Source organism: Chamaea fasciata, unplaced genomic scaffold, assembly GCF_029207755.1.
Source record: "Chamaea fasciata isolate MVZ Bird 193981 ecotype frontalis unplaced genomic scaffold, bChaFas1.0.hap1 SCAF_4, whole genome shotgun sequence".
Taxonomy (NCBI): domain Eukaryota; kingdom Metazoa; phylum Chordata; class Aves; order Passeriformes; family Sylviidae; genus Chamaea; species Chamaea fasciata.
In genome coordinates this window covers 44,774,099-44,795,189 of record NW_027094089.1, presented here as the reverse complement: position 1 = coordinate 44,795,189, position 21,091 = coordinate 44,774,099, and the positions used below count along the sequence as shown (strand labels likewise).

The window sequence follows — 21,091 nt, the reverse complement described above, 5'->3', positions numbered from 1 at the left end:
TATGAAACAAGAAGTTCAGCTAACCACTGAAAGGAACTACTTTATTAAAAAAAAAGAAAATATTTTAACCAGAACAGCAATGAGAGCTGCTGGGGTAGTTTTGGTGATTTTGAAAGCGATGCTTTATCACTTCACCTTGATTCTCCTTGTGAAGCTATCTTTTCTGCCTCCCAAAGTTTCCCAGTTCTTTATTAAAGTTTTCATCCAGCAAAACCTGGACTCCAGGAAAAGCTGAAGAAAATGGATTTTTCAAACTCCTTATTATGCAAACCCTCTCAGAATACTCTCACAAGCACATGATTCAGCATCCCTGGGGCAGACACATTAACACATTTTGTACACTCTGGGCTCTTTCCCAGATAGCATTCCTCCCATGGTAGACAAAAAATACTATTGTTTTGAAGACACTCTCCTATGAAGGAAAGAATATCCTTCAAAGAATTACATAAGATTGGACCATTTTCAAAATGCATGTAGTTCAGATAAAAAAAAAATTTCTTCATAAATATTCAGCACTACAAATTGTTCTCAGTACATAGAACAGCATGAACTTTTCACCAGTAAAATCATAAACCAAGAAAATTAGGTTAAATCAAGATGATCCATGTCCTGTTTTAGTGTCTAGTTACTATCCAGAAAAGCTTTCATTACAAAAAAAAATCAGATCAATCCAACATAGATTTGTATTATGGTTAACTTGTCCCAAATATCAAGGGGCACAAACAGTGTATTACAGGCTACTGCAGCTTCTGAGCATGTCTCAATGTAGTTTTTGTGGCAACAAAAGAAGTCACATATAATTTTTGAGAATGAAAAATTTCAGAAACATGTAGTGCACGTTGCTTCCATAATGACTGTGTTTTGAACAAAGGTTATTCATTTTTAGAGAAAGGAATTTGAAAGCCCACTTACAACCCATTTTCAGCTTCGTTCATGCACAGTACTTTCAGATATCTATATATTTAACAAAGCAATAAGCAGCACAGTCACAGATTAGTAAACACAATCTACCTCTTCCCCAACCAAACACAAGCTATCCGTATTTCTTTCCCTCATTGCTCTGAATCCTTTTCTGCTCAGCAGCAGATAAAGCAAAGACTAACGAGGAAGGAATCACCTTTCAGAAATGCTGGGTCATTGCATCAGGTTTTTCAAATGTCTTCTCTTTTGGGAGATGAGGTGGCTCAGCGGAGGCTGCTAAGATGGAAGAATATCAATATATTACTCATCTTATTCAAGATTACAGTATGATGCAGTCTGTACTGATGCAGTAAGTGGTAAGACAAGCCACCTAATGAAGTTGGGAAATAATTAAATACCAGCACTCTTAACAAGAAAAAAGACATTTTCAGGATAGGTAATTTTGCAGCTTTGCCCTGCAGACATTTCGTATCACAAAATAAGCACTGGAAATAAGGAAAGAATATCAGACAGTCTACTTTGCTTGAATCATCATGTTTCACAGCTGTTGATCTGGTAATCTTCAAGAGGAAAAACTGTATTATCTTGTTTGCAATTGAGGCAAGTCAAGAACGGCTCCACTGAAGCAAGCAAATTTGTGATTTAACTCTGCAAACCCAACAGCACTCTAGTGCCCCACAATACCAACTTGATGCCCAAGGGAGATCTGGTGGTGTTCGGTGGAGGGCCTGACAAAGCACAGCTTCACCAAGCAGCCACCTGTAAGTGTCATCCTGTTCATGAAATGTCTTCATTTGTCACACGCCTCATTTAAGCTGGAGTTTTCGCTTCCCAAGAACCACAGTGCATTCTCCTGGCCTCCATTCGCACTCAAGAAGGAGAACTAAGGAGTTCTACTCTTCTTTCTTCTTTGAAATGCCTGAAGAGTGGAATGAGTGCCTACAAAACACTGCAATGGCAGCCTTGCAAAGCAACTTATACCGCAGGCACAACATCTGTTTGGTCCTGGGATCCACAGTAGCCTTGGACATGGTAAACCTATACATCAGGATGTGACTCTCATGTGTTTTGCTAACTGTTTGCAGGTATCAAAGCATTTGTTAGCTATTACATTCCCATTCTGAGTTTACATGGTGAACATTGGTCTGATTTGGTCATATTTTCTGTTCATGCACTGTAAATTTTAAATAAAAGCCTTTAACGAACCACTGTAACATGGTGTCTTTCTGTTACACCTGAGGTTTTGCATTGCCTGAGGTGGTATTCATTTTGACTATACCAATCCCTGATAATTGAAAGTTTATGGCTAGAAACAATGTATTACAAACATTTAGGAAAAAAATAACTGGCAAGAAGAAAACAAGTTCTTGAAACTTGTTTGTGCAAAGTAAACTTCAATTACTAGAACCTGTTTTCAATTTATTCTTCCAGGGAATCTATACTGTTTTCAGCGACAGCTGTCCAGACCAAGCTGGCCTCTTTACCTGACCTTTGATGTTACACATGCTTGAAAGAATCCCCCTGATAGCCCTAACAGGGCTAGGAAAACAGGATGATTTTTCTGTGACATAGCTTCAATATGATTAATGATTCACATCTGTAAAGCTGTTTCTATGTAGCAAAAAGCAGAGAATGACATGGGGGTTTTGAATGTACGGTGATTGCTCCCGAAATTACTTGTCTAATGGATGATAAAAGGAGAGTTGACCACTGCTCCACACCTGGAAGACTAGAAAACATTGCCCATAGCCTAAAAAACAGGTTTTCCATGACCATATGTGTGACATAACAAGTAACATCTGATGTGCTGGTTACTTCCAGTCTTTGGCAGGCAGAAAATTTTAGATTGTACCTAAGTGGAAGTACAGTTATTTTACAAGAAGAAAACAGAGCTAAGGATCATCATGTTCTTGGCATGGTGACACCCTGCAGTTCTCCACAGCTCTCCCCAGAAGGTGATACCAATGGAGTACGGGCTCAAATGCATGAGGAATTTCCCTTGCATGTTTTTGAGCATAAACACGGTACATATGTAAAGTCTGTGGTATCTTCACTGTTTTCTCTTTGCTGCAGTATTTCCTAAAGTCAGAATGATGCTATTTTGCCCTTTTTTAATTTTCTCAGCTGAAAATCCTATGGTATCAAAACTGGACTGCCAGTTTAACAAATATGAACCACTCCCCCACATCAGAAGTGATGTCTTATTGCTGGGCTGTCTTATTGCTGACATTGAGCTGGGCTGTCCTTGCAGGGCCAAATCAATGGCTAGCCCTGTGAAACCCCTCAGGGATGATGTTTGGAGAGTGAACAGACTACTCTGGTTTCTCCATCTGGGTGCTGCAAGCAATAGAAGACGTACATGCCCTGTTCTACTGGTGACATACTGTTGCTCTGCAGCAGCTTATGCCTGGAATGCATGTCTAAATTTAGGAACCTTCTGCCTTTTTGGGTTTATTCCAGGTGTGCCAAGTCACAAAGCTCAGAGGTCATCAGACAAGTCAGAAAGCCTTTTGCTGTAGTTTACTAGTATTTCATATTACCCTTCTATTCTTTTGGAACTAAGAGTTTCATCTTCAACTGAAAGTCTCAGCAAACCTTACCTGGGTTACTAATACTGCTCCTTTATCTAATGGACCTACAGAAAAACATCTTACTGCAAACCAGACTGCCCCTCCACGTCCTGATTTCAATGTGAATTCTTGGGAGGAACACCTGTGTGAAATTCACTGTCCTGATTAATGAGTACCCCTACCCATAAAGAGCAGAAATGAAGCTGGACTCATACCAGGAAACAGCACTTACAGTTTTTAAAGTATGTTTTTAAAAATACACAAGATTAAAATTGAATGGAAAACTTCTAATATAAGCCTAGGGCTCCAAGATTTAATTATAACTTATTTTCTCTGGTCTCTTATTTGACATGAGTATTACATACTCCCCTACCATATGCTTACGTATTACCAGTAATCCATGTTTACTGGGAATATCTGTCTATTTGTGCTTTGTGCAGTTAAGGTTATATAGGCAAGTTCATGTTTCCCAAACGGGTTTCCTACAAGCAAAAAGTTCTTTAAAAAACCCAGCAATAACTCCATCACTTAGGACATTTTCCCTGAGCTACAAACATATTAGGGTCTGAGCTGGAATTGCTTTCTCTCTCTGGTACCTGTCTGCAGACAACAAATGCTTATTTTGTTACATATCTGTGTTACAGTTTGAGTCCACCAGTTGATTATAGACTTAATTCATCTACATGACAGATCACTCAAGCTTGGAAAACCTAGGCTCTAGTCCATGCTTTTGGTCCCCACGTCCTTTGGAGTCACTGCTTGCCTTGATGACACGTATATAAAATCTTTGCAGCAAAGAGTATATACTACTGTGCACAGCACAGGGTGGGATGATGCAAGCCCCCTGGGGATCCAGTAGGAATCCTGGATTCCTGAGTCACTGCATATAGAGGGCAACAGCAGGAGAAAAAGAAGAAACAAAACAAGCCCAGCAGTTACTGGGCAAAGATAAGAAAACCACAATCGAATTAAAGAGATTCATCAATTGTTTGGGAACTGAATTTTGACAGTTGAATTAAAAGGTAAAACTCCTTTAGGAATTATCAACAAAAGCTGTTTAATTTATGCAGGTGTGTCACACCATGGTCCTAAATTGGCTCATGCCATGTCTTCAGAAGCACTATATCACAGCTGCCACTGCAAAATAAGAGAAAAACATGAAGAATTCTGAAGAGCAAAAATTCACTCGGTATTCTAAGGGGCAACAATGAAGTCCTCTTCATACAATGAGAATTATTTCCTGTACCAAAGAGCTCAAGTCACATCATACTATATGTGTGGGAAGGATAATTGCACAAAAGAACACTGGAGTACGAGAAGTGGAAGAACTGCTGAAGTACCTTGCTTCAAATAACACAAGAAGTTTTTGGTAGAGGTAAGAGTTTCACCCAGGGGTAATTCTGTCCTTCATTCCTCCATGGTGGATTTCTTTTCTTGAGGCAACTCCCAGAGATAAACTCTGCACCTACACTGTCTGGATGAATACAGGATGCAAAGACTTGGTCCCCATGACTCTCTCCACTACCACTAACTGCAAACCTTCCCATTGATAGGTGGTTTTGCCTAGAGGGAAGGTTATTATTAAAAACATTTTATTTCAGTATGTATTCTAGTAGGGAGATAAGTACATGGCTACAATACCCTCTGCCTACAGAACTCACTCCATTTAAGTGTCCATACTTTTTGCGGGTAAAAACATCATTCCACAGAGGGAAACTTTGCTTGTGTAGCTGCATTAGTAAAAAATGGTCTAGTATATAGCTGGCATAATTTAACAAACTTTCATGTGGAGGACTAAATGCATTTTCCTGGGAATGGGACAGCATTAACATGGTATTGCTCTGTCAGATCTTCCAAACCATTTACAATCTAAAAAAAATGTTTTTACAGCTTTTTGAAGTTTCACCAGTGATCCAGTTATTTACAACCAGCTCCACCTGTGTCAGATAGTCTTTTCCTTGACAGGTACTTTGTTTTTGAATTTACTTGCCTTCTTATGACTTTGGTATTGTATTTAGGTGAATTTGTCCTGAGGTAGATTGACAGCTACAGAGAAGGGAGATCACATCCCCATTCAAGCCCCAGAAGACCCATGTTACTGGCACCAAGAGCATATCAGCCCCTTGTTCACAGATTCTTTTACATGGGCAGTACCCAGGTGAACCAATTTCAGTATACACCTCTCTTCAACTGTCTCATAGTTATGACTCCTTGCGAATTAGGTAGTCTTCACTGCCTAAAAGACTTCTAAAAAGAAGCATGGACATTGTCCAAGTCTGACTCCAATGCCTCGTAAACTGGAATTTACCTTTCACTTCAAATATTCTTTCTAAGACATTAATGATGTTCTAAAGTCATAATACAATAGTCCAGTTGCTTAACCTTACTGACCAAACTTTGCAACACACAACATGCTTTGCTCAGGAGTCCTAACTGCAGCTCTGGGTATTGATTACATGGAAATCCCTGGTAAAGCTGTGCTTTATCTGACCTTGAACTAATTTTTTATGTTGTTTGTTTTGCAAAATTTTTGAGTTTTCCTTCTTTCTCTTCCCCTCCTCTGTTGCTTAGCAGTACTCCTGACATCTCTGTTAAGTCCTTTTTCCCCTGTGGCCACAGCAGGTCACAGGAAATGCCATGCAAGTCTTACTTTGAAATGGTTTTAATCCATGTGCATTTGTTGTATAAAGTCTCTCGCTGCCTCCACTTATTAGTCTCTATCTCTCCCCCATAGGTTTTGCTGCCCCTGTGCACATGCCATACCAAGTCAGTTCTCTGATTTGAGTTCTTACAGCAATCTGGTGCTGGGGTCTGATTCCTCAGTATCTTACTCTATGGAGCCATATACCATTTCAGCCTACATTTGTACATGGCAATGAGCATGTTTTACCTTTGTAACATGCTGCTCCAAGTGCTCTGAATGTCCCTCATTGTTACTTTGACCCCATCGGTCATGTGTTGTATTCTTGGATGTCTACAGGTTTTTTTCTGAATGACAGCATCTCTGTTACAGCCTGTTTGCATTTTTAAAGTGAGACCATGATAAATGTGCAAGCAGATTACTGTCTGTTCCTGAACATGCCTCCATGGGACTTTCTTCTTCAACTGCAAATTCTCAATGAAATTCATTCCATGTGTCCCTTTCTTATCAATCAGGATTCTTACTTCACATCCAGTCATTCTTTGGCTTCAGTGGACCATCAGTGAGGATTTGCTTTACTTTTTGCCTTAGGATTCACATACTGCAAGAGTTAAAATACCCTGCAGGGAAGGTGACATGCTTTTCAGACTGTGGATTTTTTAAAATCGAGGCTCAGACTGCCAATGCCCACTGAGTGGCTCCAGACACTGCACCTTGCCCCACCTCCACCTGCTCAGCACTAGCCCAGCTCTGCAGAAGTCCGTGTCAGTGCTGGAGATGAGCAAGAGTGACAGGACAGAGCCTGGGGTCATAAACAGATGGTGCACCAGACACATAAATAATCGTTATTGGTGAATATTTGCATCATGGTAGTGCCGAGAGGCCCAGTAGAGGGTGCATGTGCAGCAAGAAACATCAAGGCTTAAACTCCACACATTGCCCTTGAGGCTTTTAATTGAGGTGCTTGAAGTCAAGAGAGGGAGGGGCTTACACAGGCCAGAGAGGTGATGCTGTTCCCTCACTGACAGCATAGGGGGACCAATTGAGATGATGATTCAAAGTAGGTGACTTATTTAAGCTACTGGAGCTTAACAGGATGAACCTGGCCTTTTGGGAGGAAGGAATGTTGAGGGCTAGAACTGCAGCTGTGTCTTCCCTGGCTCTGTGACCATATGTGTGTGAGCATGTGTGCATGTATACCACATATCCTGACCTCAGAATTTAATCAACACACATAGACACAGACACAGACACAGACACACACACACACAGACAGGCACACAGACAGACACACACAGTCTCACACATGTACACTGCATGTTCTGGCCTGTTTATGTCCACCACGTAAAGAGTGGTTTGGCAGGGAAGAGAGAAGTCCTCTGATTTAATTTGAGGAGAGAATAATGAACCTGTAAAGCAATAAAACAAATTCATTCAGTTGCCTAAGTCTCTGCCTTGTCTTTGAAAATACACTCCTGGTCTGTCATGCCTTTCAAGTTTGTGTACATGTAGGTAACTTTCACACAGACTTGTCTTCCTGTTACAGAATTTCCAGAATTTCATTTATTTCCATCTACCAAGTGCTATATGAACCAAGTGTATGTAAGGAGCTGTTTCACCTGTACAACCCTGTGTTAGGGCTGGCATACAAGGAAAGCAAACCAACCAGCCAACCCAACAAAAGTAAGCATAACAAGGAAAGGAATGGACTCTAGTCAGTTTTGTTTTACTCCCACCAACTACCCCATTTGAACCATGATTAATATTTAATTTTGACATAATGAAATTCAACAGTTTCCCACTTCTCATGCTATAATTCAGTTTACTGCTTCAGGAAACCCTGTCAGTTCTACTAGTTCCTCTAGAAAGAGGTGTGAGGGTCTTTGCATCTGTGGTGATTCAAACATAAGATAATACATGCATAGGAAAGAGATTTCCCTATCTGGCTAACACATTAAGAGATATGCCCTTTTAAACTTTGAAACGTTAAAGCCAAAGAGGCTCAGGAGTTTTTCATTTGATAATATTTCACTCCGTCTCATCTAGTATGGCAACAGAAACTCAGCCTTGCACAAAATGTTAATTTTATTGAAAGACTGCAATTATTGAAATTGCATTTTTTCTTGCTGAACCTGACCTAGAGGTATTTCCCCTTTCACAAGAGGGTGAGGCATGCAAGCTAGTGTTAACTCATATATAAACTGTTGGCACTTTACAAGTGTTATCTTGCCTACAAGATGTATCCTTGTGTAGTGGTTTTAAAGCCCAGTTGGAGATGAAACACCACCAGAAGAAATTAACTCTACCCTAGCTGAAGCCAGGACACCTTCACAACCTGCTTCTGCTCTTGACGGACATGTCTCTAAATCTACAGCACACTGACATGGGTGAAGTGTCAGAAGCACTAGAGATGGAAAATCCTTTGCTATGTACAGGCAGAGTTTTGGGATTTCTTTTATATCTGGTTGTCAAATTAGGCAAATGGGAGTCTATCAAGGTGCATATATGGTACACATATTTAAGGAGAGCAGACATATGTGATGTGGAGGGAGTCTGTGCTCCAGCTAAAGAGTCTATCCTTTTTTCCATTCTGTAATATGCATAGAAATCATTAAGCTCTTACAAGCTAGCAATGACTAGGAGTTGTGGAAGACCTAGAGATTGCCACTGTTAAACCCAGAACACCAGCGTTTAAGCAACTACTGGTATGTCATTCTGTTATTTTAAGTATGAGTTGAGTTTCAGAGCTGAAGTAGTAAGCTGTGTTATTATTTTTAGTGTTGGCTTGTTGTTTCTTTTTTTAAAGTGTTATATCTGAATATATTATACCGTATGAAAAAACTTCAGATCCATTGCCACCCAGCAACCCCTAGCTCATTGCTTTTCTTACATCATCATGCAAGTTCTGAGAAACTCTCTAATCACACTGCAGACCAGGTTCCTTTATAAACCTGTAATTTCTTGGGTTTTAGGCTTTTTGCCTGGTTTTGTTTCAGTCTCTGTTTTTCTAAGAAATGTATCACATATGAAAACAAACCCCATCAAGAGCGCAATGGAAGGTGAAGGTTGTACTCTTTTGGAATCACAGTTCTGAGGGATTGCTAAAATTGGAATTTGCAGACCTGCAGCATATGAGAACTTGTGTTGATCAGTCTTAGGGAGAACTAGACAGAAGGCTTGGGGATGAACAGCTATTCCTGTGTAGAAGGCTTGATATTCCCTCACAAGGTGAGCGGAATTTGAAGACACTGCATGTCCATGAGGAGATATTCTTGCAAATTCACTCTTACAGAGCTCACCCAACAGAACTGGTCAGATGGGAAGCATATGGAAGTACACTGAAGGTTTGCCTACAGCTGCATTCTGGCATTCTAGGTAAAAGCCAAAAATGCTGAATAAACAATGCTTCTGATAATTTTCTCCATCTGCCATCAAAGTGAAGTTGCAAAACAAGACACACTGTTCTCTGCACTAGCATAACTTCAGGAACTGCTCATATCTCTCTGGAGGTTAAGACTGAAGGGAAATGGCTGAGACCTGGCTAAGGAGAGGTTTATGGCATTTCTGGTCCCAGCTTACACTGTCTGCTACAGGGGAGGTCTGAGCAGCTGGTTTTGACACCAGATGATCCTTCTCTTGAAGGAATGCAGTTGCATCTGTCATAAGTTCTCTCACTCTTTCTCTCTCTGTCATGCAAAGACTGTAAGTGACAGTGCAAGATAGACTAAATTATATTCAGAGTTCCCAGTCTGAAACATACTAGGTTTTTGTCATGGAAAGAAGATGCAGGAAACAAACACTGGCATCAGAAAGAAATGAATGAACAGATGCCTGAACAAGAGAAAATGCTGAAGGTGCAGCAGCTGCAACAACGTCAGGTACAGCATGAGTCTGTACTTGCTGGACTCTTCAGTGAGAGGAGAGTTTAGTGTAGACCTCAGCTAGCATCACAGATCTATGAGGCACTCATAGTATATGAATAAGATGTGTTAAGGAGATTTTATTTTCTGCATATCAAATCAGCTTGGGGAGAGTTTTCTTCTCATGGCCTAGCCCAGCCTCTCTGACAAAACACAAATCTAAGCATTTACCTCTAAGATTCAATTGCAGTAATGGGAGAAGATGACATTCCTGGCAAATTTGAAGAAATATTTTGCATCTGCTTCCACTTAGATTTGGACTTACGTCTAATACTGATAAGCAGACAGAGATCAAGCACAGTAGAACAACAGAATGCACAACCAAGGCACCTTTTGCTCGGGAGAGGTGGTAAGCTTATATTCGGCTTACATTCAGCATCCATTTTGCATCATGCAAGCTTACAGTCAGTATCTGTTTTGGTCTCTCAGGTTAAGTGTTTTTCTTGGAAGCAGTGCTTCTTCTGCACTTCCTTTCATTAGGCATCTTTCAGTGCAGTACTCTGAGATGGGAGTGGCCAGGAGGGAGGGATTTTTGCATGCATTTACTACCTGCCCACATCAGCAAGATAACAGCAACCATCAAGGATGTGCTTGTCCCAGGAAAGCGCGCATGCCCTATGGGCCAAAGCACAGACCCTCCCATCGTTAACACTGCAGCTCTCCATCCATGCTGGATGACCATGGGAAAATTTTCTCCTAGAGATGACACAGCAGTGGATTATCACCAGCATGCAGAAAGGTGAAGGATTTCACAACCCCAAAGGGCTTTTGCAAACATTAGGACCTTGGATATGCTGACAGCTGAGTAGTACTGAGTAAAGAACAAGGGATCCACTCACTCCTTGGCCTCTGTCCTGCACTGCTTCACCTGTAACAGCTGTTGCAGAGCTAAAGCACCACAAGTGACTCTTGTGTGTAAACTTTGGTCATCCAGAATCCACTGCTTTAAGCTGTCTGCCTGGTCCACATGTCCAAACGGCTAAAATAATAATTTGCCACTCCTTGGACTTGTCAGGCACCTCCTCATCCAAGGTGAAGAAATGCACTGTTGATGATTGGAGAGCTATGTCACTTTGACAAGCATTGATTTCACTGGTTTTCTTTACTCCAGGAACCACAAGTCGACTCCTGGTACTTCATGCAAATGCTCATCATCAAGTAGACCAAGTAGGGAGACATAGAGTATTTCTTGTTTCCATGCTACCCAAAAGCTTCAGAGCAAAAAACCCTCTTCATCTTTTGTAGTAAACACAGGCCACCAGCTATGAACTATAATTAAATCTAAAATAACAAAATAATTTTGGGAGCATTTGAAATGCTGTGAAAAAGTAGCAGGCTTTGGGTGGGCTGCTCTGTTCACTGAATACTACCTGTATAATATCCAGATGTCAAATGGCAACTTTCCATTCACTGCTGCAAAACACTCAGACCATCATGCAGTAAAAAAACAAACCATAGGAGGGCTGCAACACATTGCGGCATTTGTTTCACCTACAACACACTATCGCAAATATGTCTGGGAAGTTGACTGGGAATCTCTATCAATGCCAAATAATCCCAAATAATACGTTTCAGATCTGTGATCTGGAGAGTAAGTTTAAAGAAAGGGAAATGCTTTTCATTAATTTTTAACTCCTTTACTATAATTTACTCCAAATCTAAGGTAGCTGCAAAAACCAGGAGATCATTTATGTAATTTGTAACAATGGGAAAGAAACTCAGAAACGTCTGCTGTCTTCTACCACTGACCCAGGATCTTTATAGGAACATAAAAAACCTAAATAACTTTAAAGTTTATGTCTAAAAGCAGTTTGTGTCAAGAAATATCCATGTCTGGCTTCACTCTGACATTGATAAAATGCTACCACTAGTCTTCCAGCCAGGTTTCAAACATTTAACAACATTATTCCACTACTGACAGACATCCAGTCCACTAAAGACTCAATGAATGCTGAATAAAGGGTTCAGTCTTCTTGTTAAGTCCATCAGACCAACCACTTTTTAAAAAGAAATACCAGAGACAAAGGAATTTTACATGGGGCATCTTGCCTTCTTCTGAAGATTGAAGTCAGGCAAGCAGGACTGCTGGAAATCCAAGACTAAAATTATTCAGCTCTTTTTTCTGACATTTTTTCCATTGCTTCACATAAAGTGCACAAAAATGCTGAGTAATGTAGGCATTCTTCTTTAAGATGCTTTTGCAGATGAGGAAGGTCATTAAATCATTACACTTACTCATGTCTAAGTTGAGTCAGATGCACATATCCTTGCAAGGTACAAACTGAGGTATATGATTTCCTGTATCATGATAAAATAACACAGAAGTCTCATAAATAAGAAGCAGTGTGTACTCTTATGCGTTTTTACTGCCTCAATTGAAATTAAACACTTCCCACACAAAGGAGAACTGGTTACACTAGCTTAAGAATAAACATTAGAAACATGTTTACATCTTTCAAAATGTATGATTTAGTAAGAAAGTCACTTAAAGCTGAACTAGAGTGAACAATACTCAACCAAAGGACCTGTGTGATGTGAAAGGCCTTAAAGACCATCTACAAACCCAGTGCTAGCCTTACTGTTTCTCCAAACATAATTGGTCTTTTCTGGACAGCACACATCCTCAGGAGCCTACCAGCTACATGAGCCCACCTACATGAGGTCACATCCTCATTTAGGAACACTAGTCTGGCCTCAAACACTCTCAGTTTTCTGTTCATTCCACAATTCACTGCACTTGTCAGACCTACTGGTTACAGCTGGCCTGCAAATAACAATGGATACTTCTCTTGTACCACAGCTGTTCATGTAGAAAAAACAGGGGTATGAGAAAGGAACCTTTTTGAGTGCTTCAGTGTGTGTAGAAGAAATAGTGGTCCCTGTCATGATGATGGGATGCTCTGCTGCAAGAGGAAAAGGATGACTTCCCATTCCCCTTTCTTAAAGCAGGGTCATGGATACTGTCTGCCAGCAGGTGCTGGACATTGCTCTTAACAAATAAGCTTCAGTCTGATCTGAGAGGAAATGCAAATGAAACATTTTTAATAACATATTATGTATTTTTATATATATTTTCCAGTATGTGTGCCCCAAGACTTTTTCATAGACATATTGATACTGCAGCTGCTCTGTGCTTGAACATATGATGCTGCGTGACACTAATGAATATGCAAGAATATGCAAGATCCATGGCACAGTGGTTTTACAGTCCTGTGGAATCAGCCTTAGGGCTGGTCCTCCTCAGCTTTCTATCCTCCTCCTAAGCGGAATCAGCTTAGTCTGTCCTCTGCCACCCTTGTTGAGTGGGTTTGGGCTTTTCCACAGGGTTCCCATGGATAGTGCATAGTGGACTTCCAAAGGGCCACTGATCCCCTGCAAACATGAACAGATTAACAACCCCCCTGGAATTCTACCCCTTGATTCTATCCTGGGAACGTGGAGGGAAAATGTAGTGCATAGGCAGCAAGAAAAATACTGTCAGGATGAGTCCATTCTACTTCACTCAGGATAATGTGTTTGACATCTCTCTTCTTCTTCCGCCTTCTACAGCCCTCTACCTTCTTAGCCTATTTTGATGGGCTCTGGATATGCCATGTTGTCATGGATGTAAATTGCAATTAGACTAATGACCTCAACCTCTGCTGTGTAATCTCTACAGTTCAGATGTACTATTTTCTCATTTAAATTAAAATACTTTTTTACTGTGTTTCAAATTCCCTTAGAAAGACAACAGGGAATAAAGCATGTTAGTGAGGCTGTCACATGTCACCTCAACTCAGGAGAAAGCAGCTAACCAGTCATTTGACAGATAAGTGGTCATAGAAGAAGAGAGCTCTGTCACTTTCAGATATTAAATTTCATGGCTGCTGTTAAGGAAGCAAAAAAGCAAGCCATACAAGCAAAGCCTTTACACAGTCCTCTATCCTACACTTTGAACTAATTAAACAAAGAGGCTTCACTGCCTTCAGTGGTGGTACTCACATAGCAGAAATTAGCCACTCTCTATGTGTTTTGCTGGACAGGGTCAGGGCTCTTAGCACCTTGCAGAATTCAGCACTAGATGAAATATGTATTACAGTACATATTTCTGAAGCATAGTCCATGTATTTTTTCCATATACAGTATTAATTTATGAGGTAAAACATCAGGTATCATGTGAAATTAAAAAAAAACTTTTCTCACCTTATGTTACCACAAACATAGAAGAGCAATACACATTCTCAGATCAGTTTCAATTAACATGAATCACAGGACAAAGACCAATAGCATGAGGTAACTCTTACATTCATGTTGATCTGTATCTTCCACATACTAGTCATTTAGCATTGTCCAGGCTTAGGGTAGATCTGCTTGTCTATATCTCCAAGGAAATATTCACATTGACTTCTCCAAGAAATTTCACTAAAAACCTGCCATAAGGCAAATTGAGTTCACCAGATGCCAAGTTAATATCTCAACTCTTGGACTACAGGTCCTACTCCCTTTCCTCTGCTGTAGCCTCAGCTGATGTATTTGTAAAAGTTGTGTTGCCAAGTTTTACCAGCTTTTGCCATCTAAAAACCTCTAAATTTACATAAACTAAATGACAGAAGCAGCTCTGGATTTTGCCATGTGAGGATTAAAAACACTTCCTACTTATGAGCTTTTGAGCCCCTTCTTTGTAACAAAACAAGGAAAAGCACAAAAAAGAGGACAAATGTCAACTCAAACTGCAATGGGAAACTGATAAAAGGAAATCATTCTAACACCCAAACCTTGCAGTAGGTTTTTGATCTTCTGGTGGCATCTGCTGTTGCATTTCAAATGCCATTTGCGCCAGTGAAGTGAGTGCAAAAGAATGCTCTCCCTCTTTGAACTCATTTTGGCTGTAGGAGGTGTAAAGAAATGGAGAATCTCTTGAGTGTTGTTCAAGTCATACGGATGCATCTGAAGGGGGAACTTGGCCCTCTTTTTAGCTACCTCATGAAAGAAATCCATAAATGTCCATTAAACACAAAGACAACAAAATTACCCTATCTTGAACAATCAAATTACTCAATGAACATCTAGGTGACAAATTCTGGGTATATTTGGCTGTATGTTTGGCTGCCTTTTACAGCCTTGCCTGGAGAGCTGCCATCAGCTGCTGCCAGAGGTGGGACCTGGGCAAGGAAAGTCTCCAGTCTTCATGGGAGTGACCGTTCTTAGGCAAAGCCAAAGGAAGCTGTCCCTACCTGTGTATGTTTTCTTCCAGCTTTTTCACCTTCAGCTCATCCTCTTCTGACTGCTTCCTTCTGGCTTCTTCCTCTTCTGCAGAGCCAGCAGGAATTCCCTGTAGCAGCCATTTTTCCCGAAGAGCTTTTGACTGTAAGGTAAAAAAATCCCACATCTTAGTTATAGACTGAACAAAAACTATCTGAAGATTGAGAAGAAGCTGTCTTTGCTTCTGAATATTAGCTTGTTCCCACTGAATTTCTGCTTACTGCTTCAGACAGTTGATAACAGCCAAACCATCAGCTGTTTATTCAGATGTCAGGTCTTTCACATTCAGGAGTGTCAGTTTTACAGTATACAGTTTATTTACCATCAGTGCCTTAATATGCAGTTATTTTTAGTTTCTAATAAAACCAACAGTTTAAAATTAGCAAATTAGCAAGTCTTGCAAGAACTGAAATTTTTGAAGCAAAGTGTGGATTTCCTGTGAATAATAAGACATGTGCTGGAAGGACTAAAGTCATAAACTTTTTTAAGCCTCAAAACCAAAAGATCAGTGTGCTCTAAATGTAACATTTTTCATGGAGAATAAAATTAGTGTCCTATTAAATCAATCAAAGATGTTGTTTTTTATTTATACAACAGATGTGTTTCCATATATTTACAGGCAGACAGACAGACACACATGTATATATAAACATGAGCACATACATCATGTCTTGGACATACACAAATTAGAAAAATGGGCAAAAGTCTTACATAAATTGTGGAAAGGTTGCCAGGACACAGCAACACTGCTGCAAAAAGCACCAATATCCTTCAACCAGTAGAATTACTCCTGGGAGTTTTGTTGTGCTTTCTACACTGAAAATGTAGCTACAACCTCACCTGGTTCCCATTTAATGTAGCTGCAGCTTAATCCAGGGCAGCTCACCAGTGGAGGTGGACTGGTTGAAAGCCATGCTTTACACAGCATATATGCCTATGTTCCTTGTCCAGCCCAAATCCGACAGAGAAATACAGCAGATAGGATGAGGAAGACCAGGAGCTCAAAGCTAAATAGGACTTTGCCCCTTGGCAAGAAGAAAATTGAGCTGGTGGAAAAAAAAGTCAGCCAGGGAACCAAGCAAACTTCCCTTTGCATTGATCAATTAAGGGGAGCCTTGGTTTTGAATCTGCAGTGATTGGCAATGCTAGTTCAAGGAACCAGCTCCTCTTCTCCAAAGAGGAGGTAATCAGGAAATCATCAGTTCAAGAAAATTGGATTTCAGAGGAAGCCCAAACATGCCGTATGTGTCTTTTCAATGCCATGCTTGTTGCTGGAATAGAACCTGATTTGTGCAAACTATGTATAAAGGGAAAACATTTAACACCAACAGCAAGCTTCAAACCTTGCCCAAAATAGAAACATTTTTGACATGACAGATAAGGCTTTCTTCCTAGTTTTTGAGAGTGTGTATATATATAGACATAGTATCTATGCACAAACTATTTTTGTCACTCCATGACCTATCTGATGTCAGGCAATTAGATTTTAGGAAGGCAGCAGACGTAAACCAACACAAATCGCACATGCAAATTAAACTTTATAAATTACTCAAGCTATCACTGGCTTTAACTCTGCTGTGCTTGAGAGGCTTTCCAGGTGGATTGAAAATGATTTCTATATGAATTAGGACTTTTGCATAATAGAAAAGGTCTCCTGCTCTTGTCCCATGCAGTCACATTCTATAGCTGGACTTGCTGATGCTGGTGACACACTTTACCTGGCCAAACTCAGCTTTGCTCACAGCCTTCAAGTTGTTACTTGCCAAAACAGTACAAGTGGCTATCTCCAGCCACAGTTTGCACAGTTTACTACTCCTTGTCCTGGCACTACCACCTACCAGTGCTTTCTGCCACATTTCGTGTGCTGGTAGTGAAATTTTTGTGTTGAGCTGAGCTGATTATCAGCCAGAATTTTCATCCCCTCATTCACACTCACCATGCTATAGAAATGTCCCGTCAGCAGAAGACTCTCAAGTCATCACATGTACAAAGAAATGAAGTGAGACAAGGATGGATTTACAGGTCTTGAGGGGCTAAACATTTAAAAACCTGTGCTTTGGCCTTTAAAGTCTCAATAAGTGGATACCTGCTGGGCTAGATCCGGTGCAAAGCCAAGTGAAGGCTGACTGTTCTTTAGCAAACTTGTTGGGGGTTAGATTTGTTCCTTCTTTCTCTAAACAATTTTTTCCCCATAAGTTACCAAGGAGACCAAGTGTTGGATACTTTAGAGTACTTAACTGAAACAAAGAGGTGGACAAAGTTGGAAGAAGGAGATAATGCAAGTAAAAAACAGAGCTTGAGGCAGCTGCGGGCTCTTCTTTTTCCGGCGTTCAGAGAGAGAGAGAACGGCTGTTGCTGGCTGGAAGAGTTTCACTGTAGCCAAAGGGATCCAGTCCTAGGAAATCTACTATCACCGGTTCGGCCTGAATCCTGAGTTTTCTCTGCTACTCGCGGGAGCTGGGCCGGCCCTGCCTCACCTTCGGCTTCTTCAGCGCTGCTCCTCTTGCTACAGTGTGACCCTGCACCCCCTGCGCTGCTGGGACATCCTGCCCCTGCCTGCCGGGACACTCTGCCATCCCAGCTACCAGCCCAGGACTTTTCCACTGTTTCAGCTCGGCGCTCTGAAGATCCTGCAGGGACACCAAAACCAAACTGCCCTGTTTTGTTTCACAAAACCCACAAAGATCTTGTTACTGTTTTTGTTTGTTATTAATGCTGTAGTTGTTTGGTGGGGTTTTTTGTGTTTGTTTGCTTTGTAATACATACTAGTAAAGAACTGCTATTCCTATTTCCCAAATCTTTGCCTAAGAGCCTCTGATTGTAAATTTATAATTGAAAAAAGAAAAAAAAAAAAAATGGGGGTGGAGGGGAGAGTTTACACTCTCCATTCCAAAGGAAACTTCAGTTGTTTTTTTTTATTACCTGGCAGATACCTGTCTTCCCAAACCAAGACAGATTTTGGTGCCCAACGTGAGGATTGAGGGCACTGAGAAAAGAAAAGGGAAGAGAAATAGCAGTTCTTAACTAACCTAGTACTGTCTTTTGTGTGCATTGGATATAAAAACCTCATTAGGCAGCAACATGTGGTCTAACTTACCCTGGTTTGGATGGCATGTGATTGTGGCTGTATTCCTTCCATTTGCAGGCCCTTATCTAAACATGGGCCCTATAACTAAGGCTACTGTGACTGTCATCCAGTTTATTTTATGGCTTAATAAGGTGAAGAACTCATAGATTTTTAATTTCCTCTAGAAGGCAGGCACATAGATTCAAGGCTATCATACACTAACTGTGTGTTTTTGGAGTTACTTTAACAATGGTACCTACTGTGAGAAAATGACACTGGGGGAGTTTTTTTCCCAACCTTTTACCCACCTCTTTAAGTCTGCCCCACCAGTTTTTGAAAGGTTTAAGTCCTCTCTGAATGCTAATGATATCATACAATGGCTGGTGCTGCTAATAAGCGTATTCTATTTAGCATTCAGAGATAAGGGAAGATTGACCTGGATAACCACCCTGATACCTACCCCACAGAACAGGGATGATACCCCAGAGCCTGACTCTGCCCCACAGCCTGCCTCAGAAAGGACCCACCCAGATTGGGTTGAGGTTCTGGTAAAAGAGATGCATGAGATGGGCCAGATGCTGAGGGAGTACATTTCCCCAGCTCATGAAAAACCCTCCCCCTGCCCGAGAAGGCAGAGACTGATGGTGCAGCAGTGGAACCCACAGACGTTACAACTGTCCAGGTTCCAGCTGAACCACAAGGGCAGCCACAGCCAGCAGCAGTCGCCCCTGTGGAAACAAGGAAGTGTAAAGTGAAATTGGCAGATCCTGGTATTAAGGATAAGAAAAGAGGGCCCTCACAATTCACAGAAGAACCACAAGTTGAGATCATCACTGAGTCCCTGTCGTATGAAAGTCTACGTAATCTGCAAAAAGATACTGTACGACGAGGACGTGAGGCTTATACAGCCTGGCTACTTCGAGTCTGGGACCTTATGGGTACAGGCGTACAACTGGATACTGCTGAAGCAAGGAATTTGGGACCTTTGACCCAGGACTCAGGTATAAATCAAGTATTTGTAAGGGAGCAAAGGCCCCTTTCCCTTTAGAAACGACTTCTAATGAGTGTGAAAGAGAGATTTGTCCACAGAGACAGAATGCAAGAGCACAACAATAAAATGTGATGGAAGACCCTTGAGGAAGGAATCCAACAGTTGAGAAAAGGGGCAGTATTGGGAGTACTTTTTAGGAAGACCGGACAGCATGATAATGACCCCGACAAGGTTAGATGCACAAGGCACATGTTGTAAAATCTGGCAACTCATGGACCATCTCAACACGCCACATTCATCACAACAATTAATGCCGAGGATAACCGAGAGACAGTGGGTTCTGTTGCCAACAAGCTCAGAAATTATAAAAGTATGATCAGTGGCCCAATGCAGGCTCATGTCTCTGCGGTGGTGAAGGAACTCAAAGAGGAGATGAGGGAAATGAGAGAGGAGATGAGAAAGAACAGTTCCCATGTAGCACCGGTGCGAGTCACAGGTCCCAGAATCAGAGCCCAACATCCCCCAGCGAGAGAGAGAGGGTACATCCCTCGAGCTGACCTGTGGTTTTATCTGCGGGACCATAGGGAGGACATGGGAGTGTGGCATGAGAAACCCACTTCTGTCCTGGCAGCACGAGTACGTGAGCTCAAAGAGAGAAACACTAACAGAGGGAGTTCCACTAGAATGAAGGTAGCCTCAGCCTCCCATGGGCAAGCTGCCAGGTATTACGGAGGTGGGAATGCTGTGTTGGATTCCCTCGAAAGAACCTCTACCATGTATGTCCAAGAAGGGAATAATAACCAGTGCTAGAGGGGCCCTGCCTCTAGCCAGGAAGAGGCACGGGAAAATCGAGTATTTTAGACTGTGTGGATTCGATGGCCTGGCACATCAGAGCCACAAAAATATGAAGCTTTGGTAAATACTGAGTCGCAGTGTACTCTAATGCCATTGAAACATGTGGAGGCAAAACCAATTTCCATTGCCAGAGTGACAAAAGGATCACAGGAATTAACTCTGGTTGAAGTCGAGGTGAGCCTGACCGAGAAGGAGTGGCAGAAACTTCCGATTGTGACCGGCCCAGAGGCTCCATGTATTCTAGGCATAAACTTCCTCAGGAATGGCTATTATAAAGACCCTAAAGGACTCAAGTAGGCTTTTGGAATAGCTGCCGTAGAGACAGAGAACATTAAGCAGTTAAACACCTTGCCGGGACTATCAGAGAACCCATCTGCAGTGGGACTCCTGAAGGTAGAAGAACAACAAGTACCTGTTGCCACCTTGATGGTGCACCACCGGCAGTATCGGACAAATCGAGATGCCGTGATCCCCATCCACAAGATGATCCGTGAGCTGGAGAGTCAAAAGGTGGTCAGCAAAACCCACTCACCCTTCAACAGCCCCATCTGGCCTGTGCACAAGTCTGATAGAAAATGGAGACAGACTGTAGACTATCATGCATTGAATAAAGTGACTCCACCACTGAGCGCTGCTGTGCCGGACACACTAGAACTTCAGTACAAGCTAGAGTCCAAAGCAGCGAAGTAGTATGCCACTATTGACATTGCCAATGCATTTTTCTCCATTCCTCGGGCTGCAGAATGCAGGCCTCAGTTTGCTTTCACCTGGAGGAGCGTGCAGTACACCTGAAACCGACTGCCCCAGGGGTAGAAATACAGCCCCACTATCTGCCATGGGCTGATCCAGGCTGCACTGGAGAAAAGTGAGGCTCCGGAACACCTA

The 21,091-nt window shown here is 41.6% G+C and overlaps 1 protein-coding gene across 1 annotated transcript in view; it reads right to left on the bottom strand.

Annotated features, from left to right (window-relative positions):
- Nucleotides 1-21,091, bottom strand: part of PALM2AKAP2 (PALM2 and AKAP2 fusion) — a 308,648-nt gene that overhangs the window by 203,124 nt on the left and 84,433 nt on the right. The window contains exon 3 of the mRNA XM_066181417.1: nt 15,266-15,396. Coding sequence (XP_066037514.1) covers nt 15,266-15,396 — 131 coding nt within the window. The remainder of the gene's footprint in view (nt 1-15,265; nt 15,397-21,091) is intronic.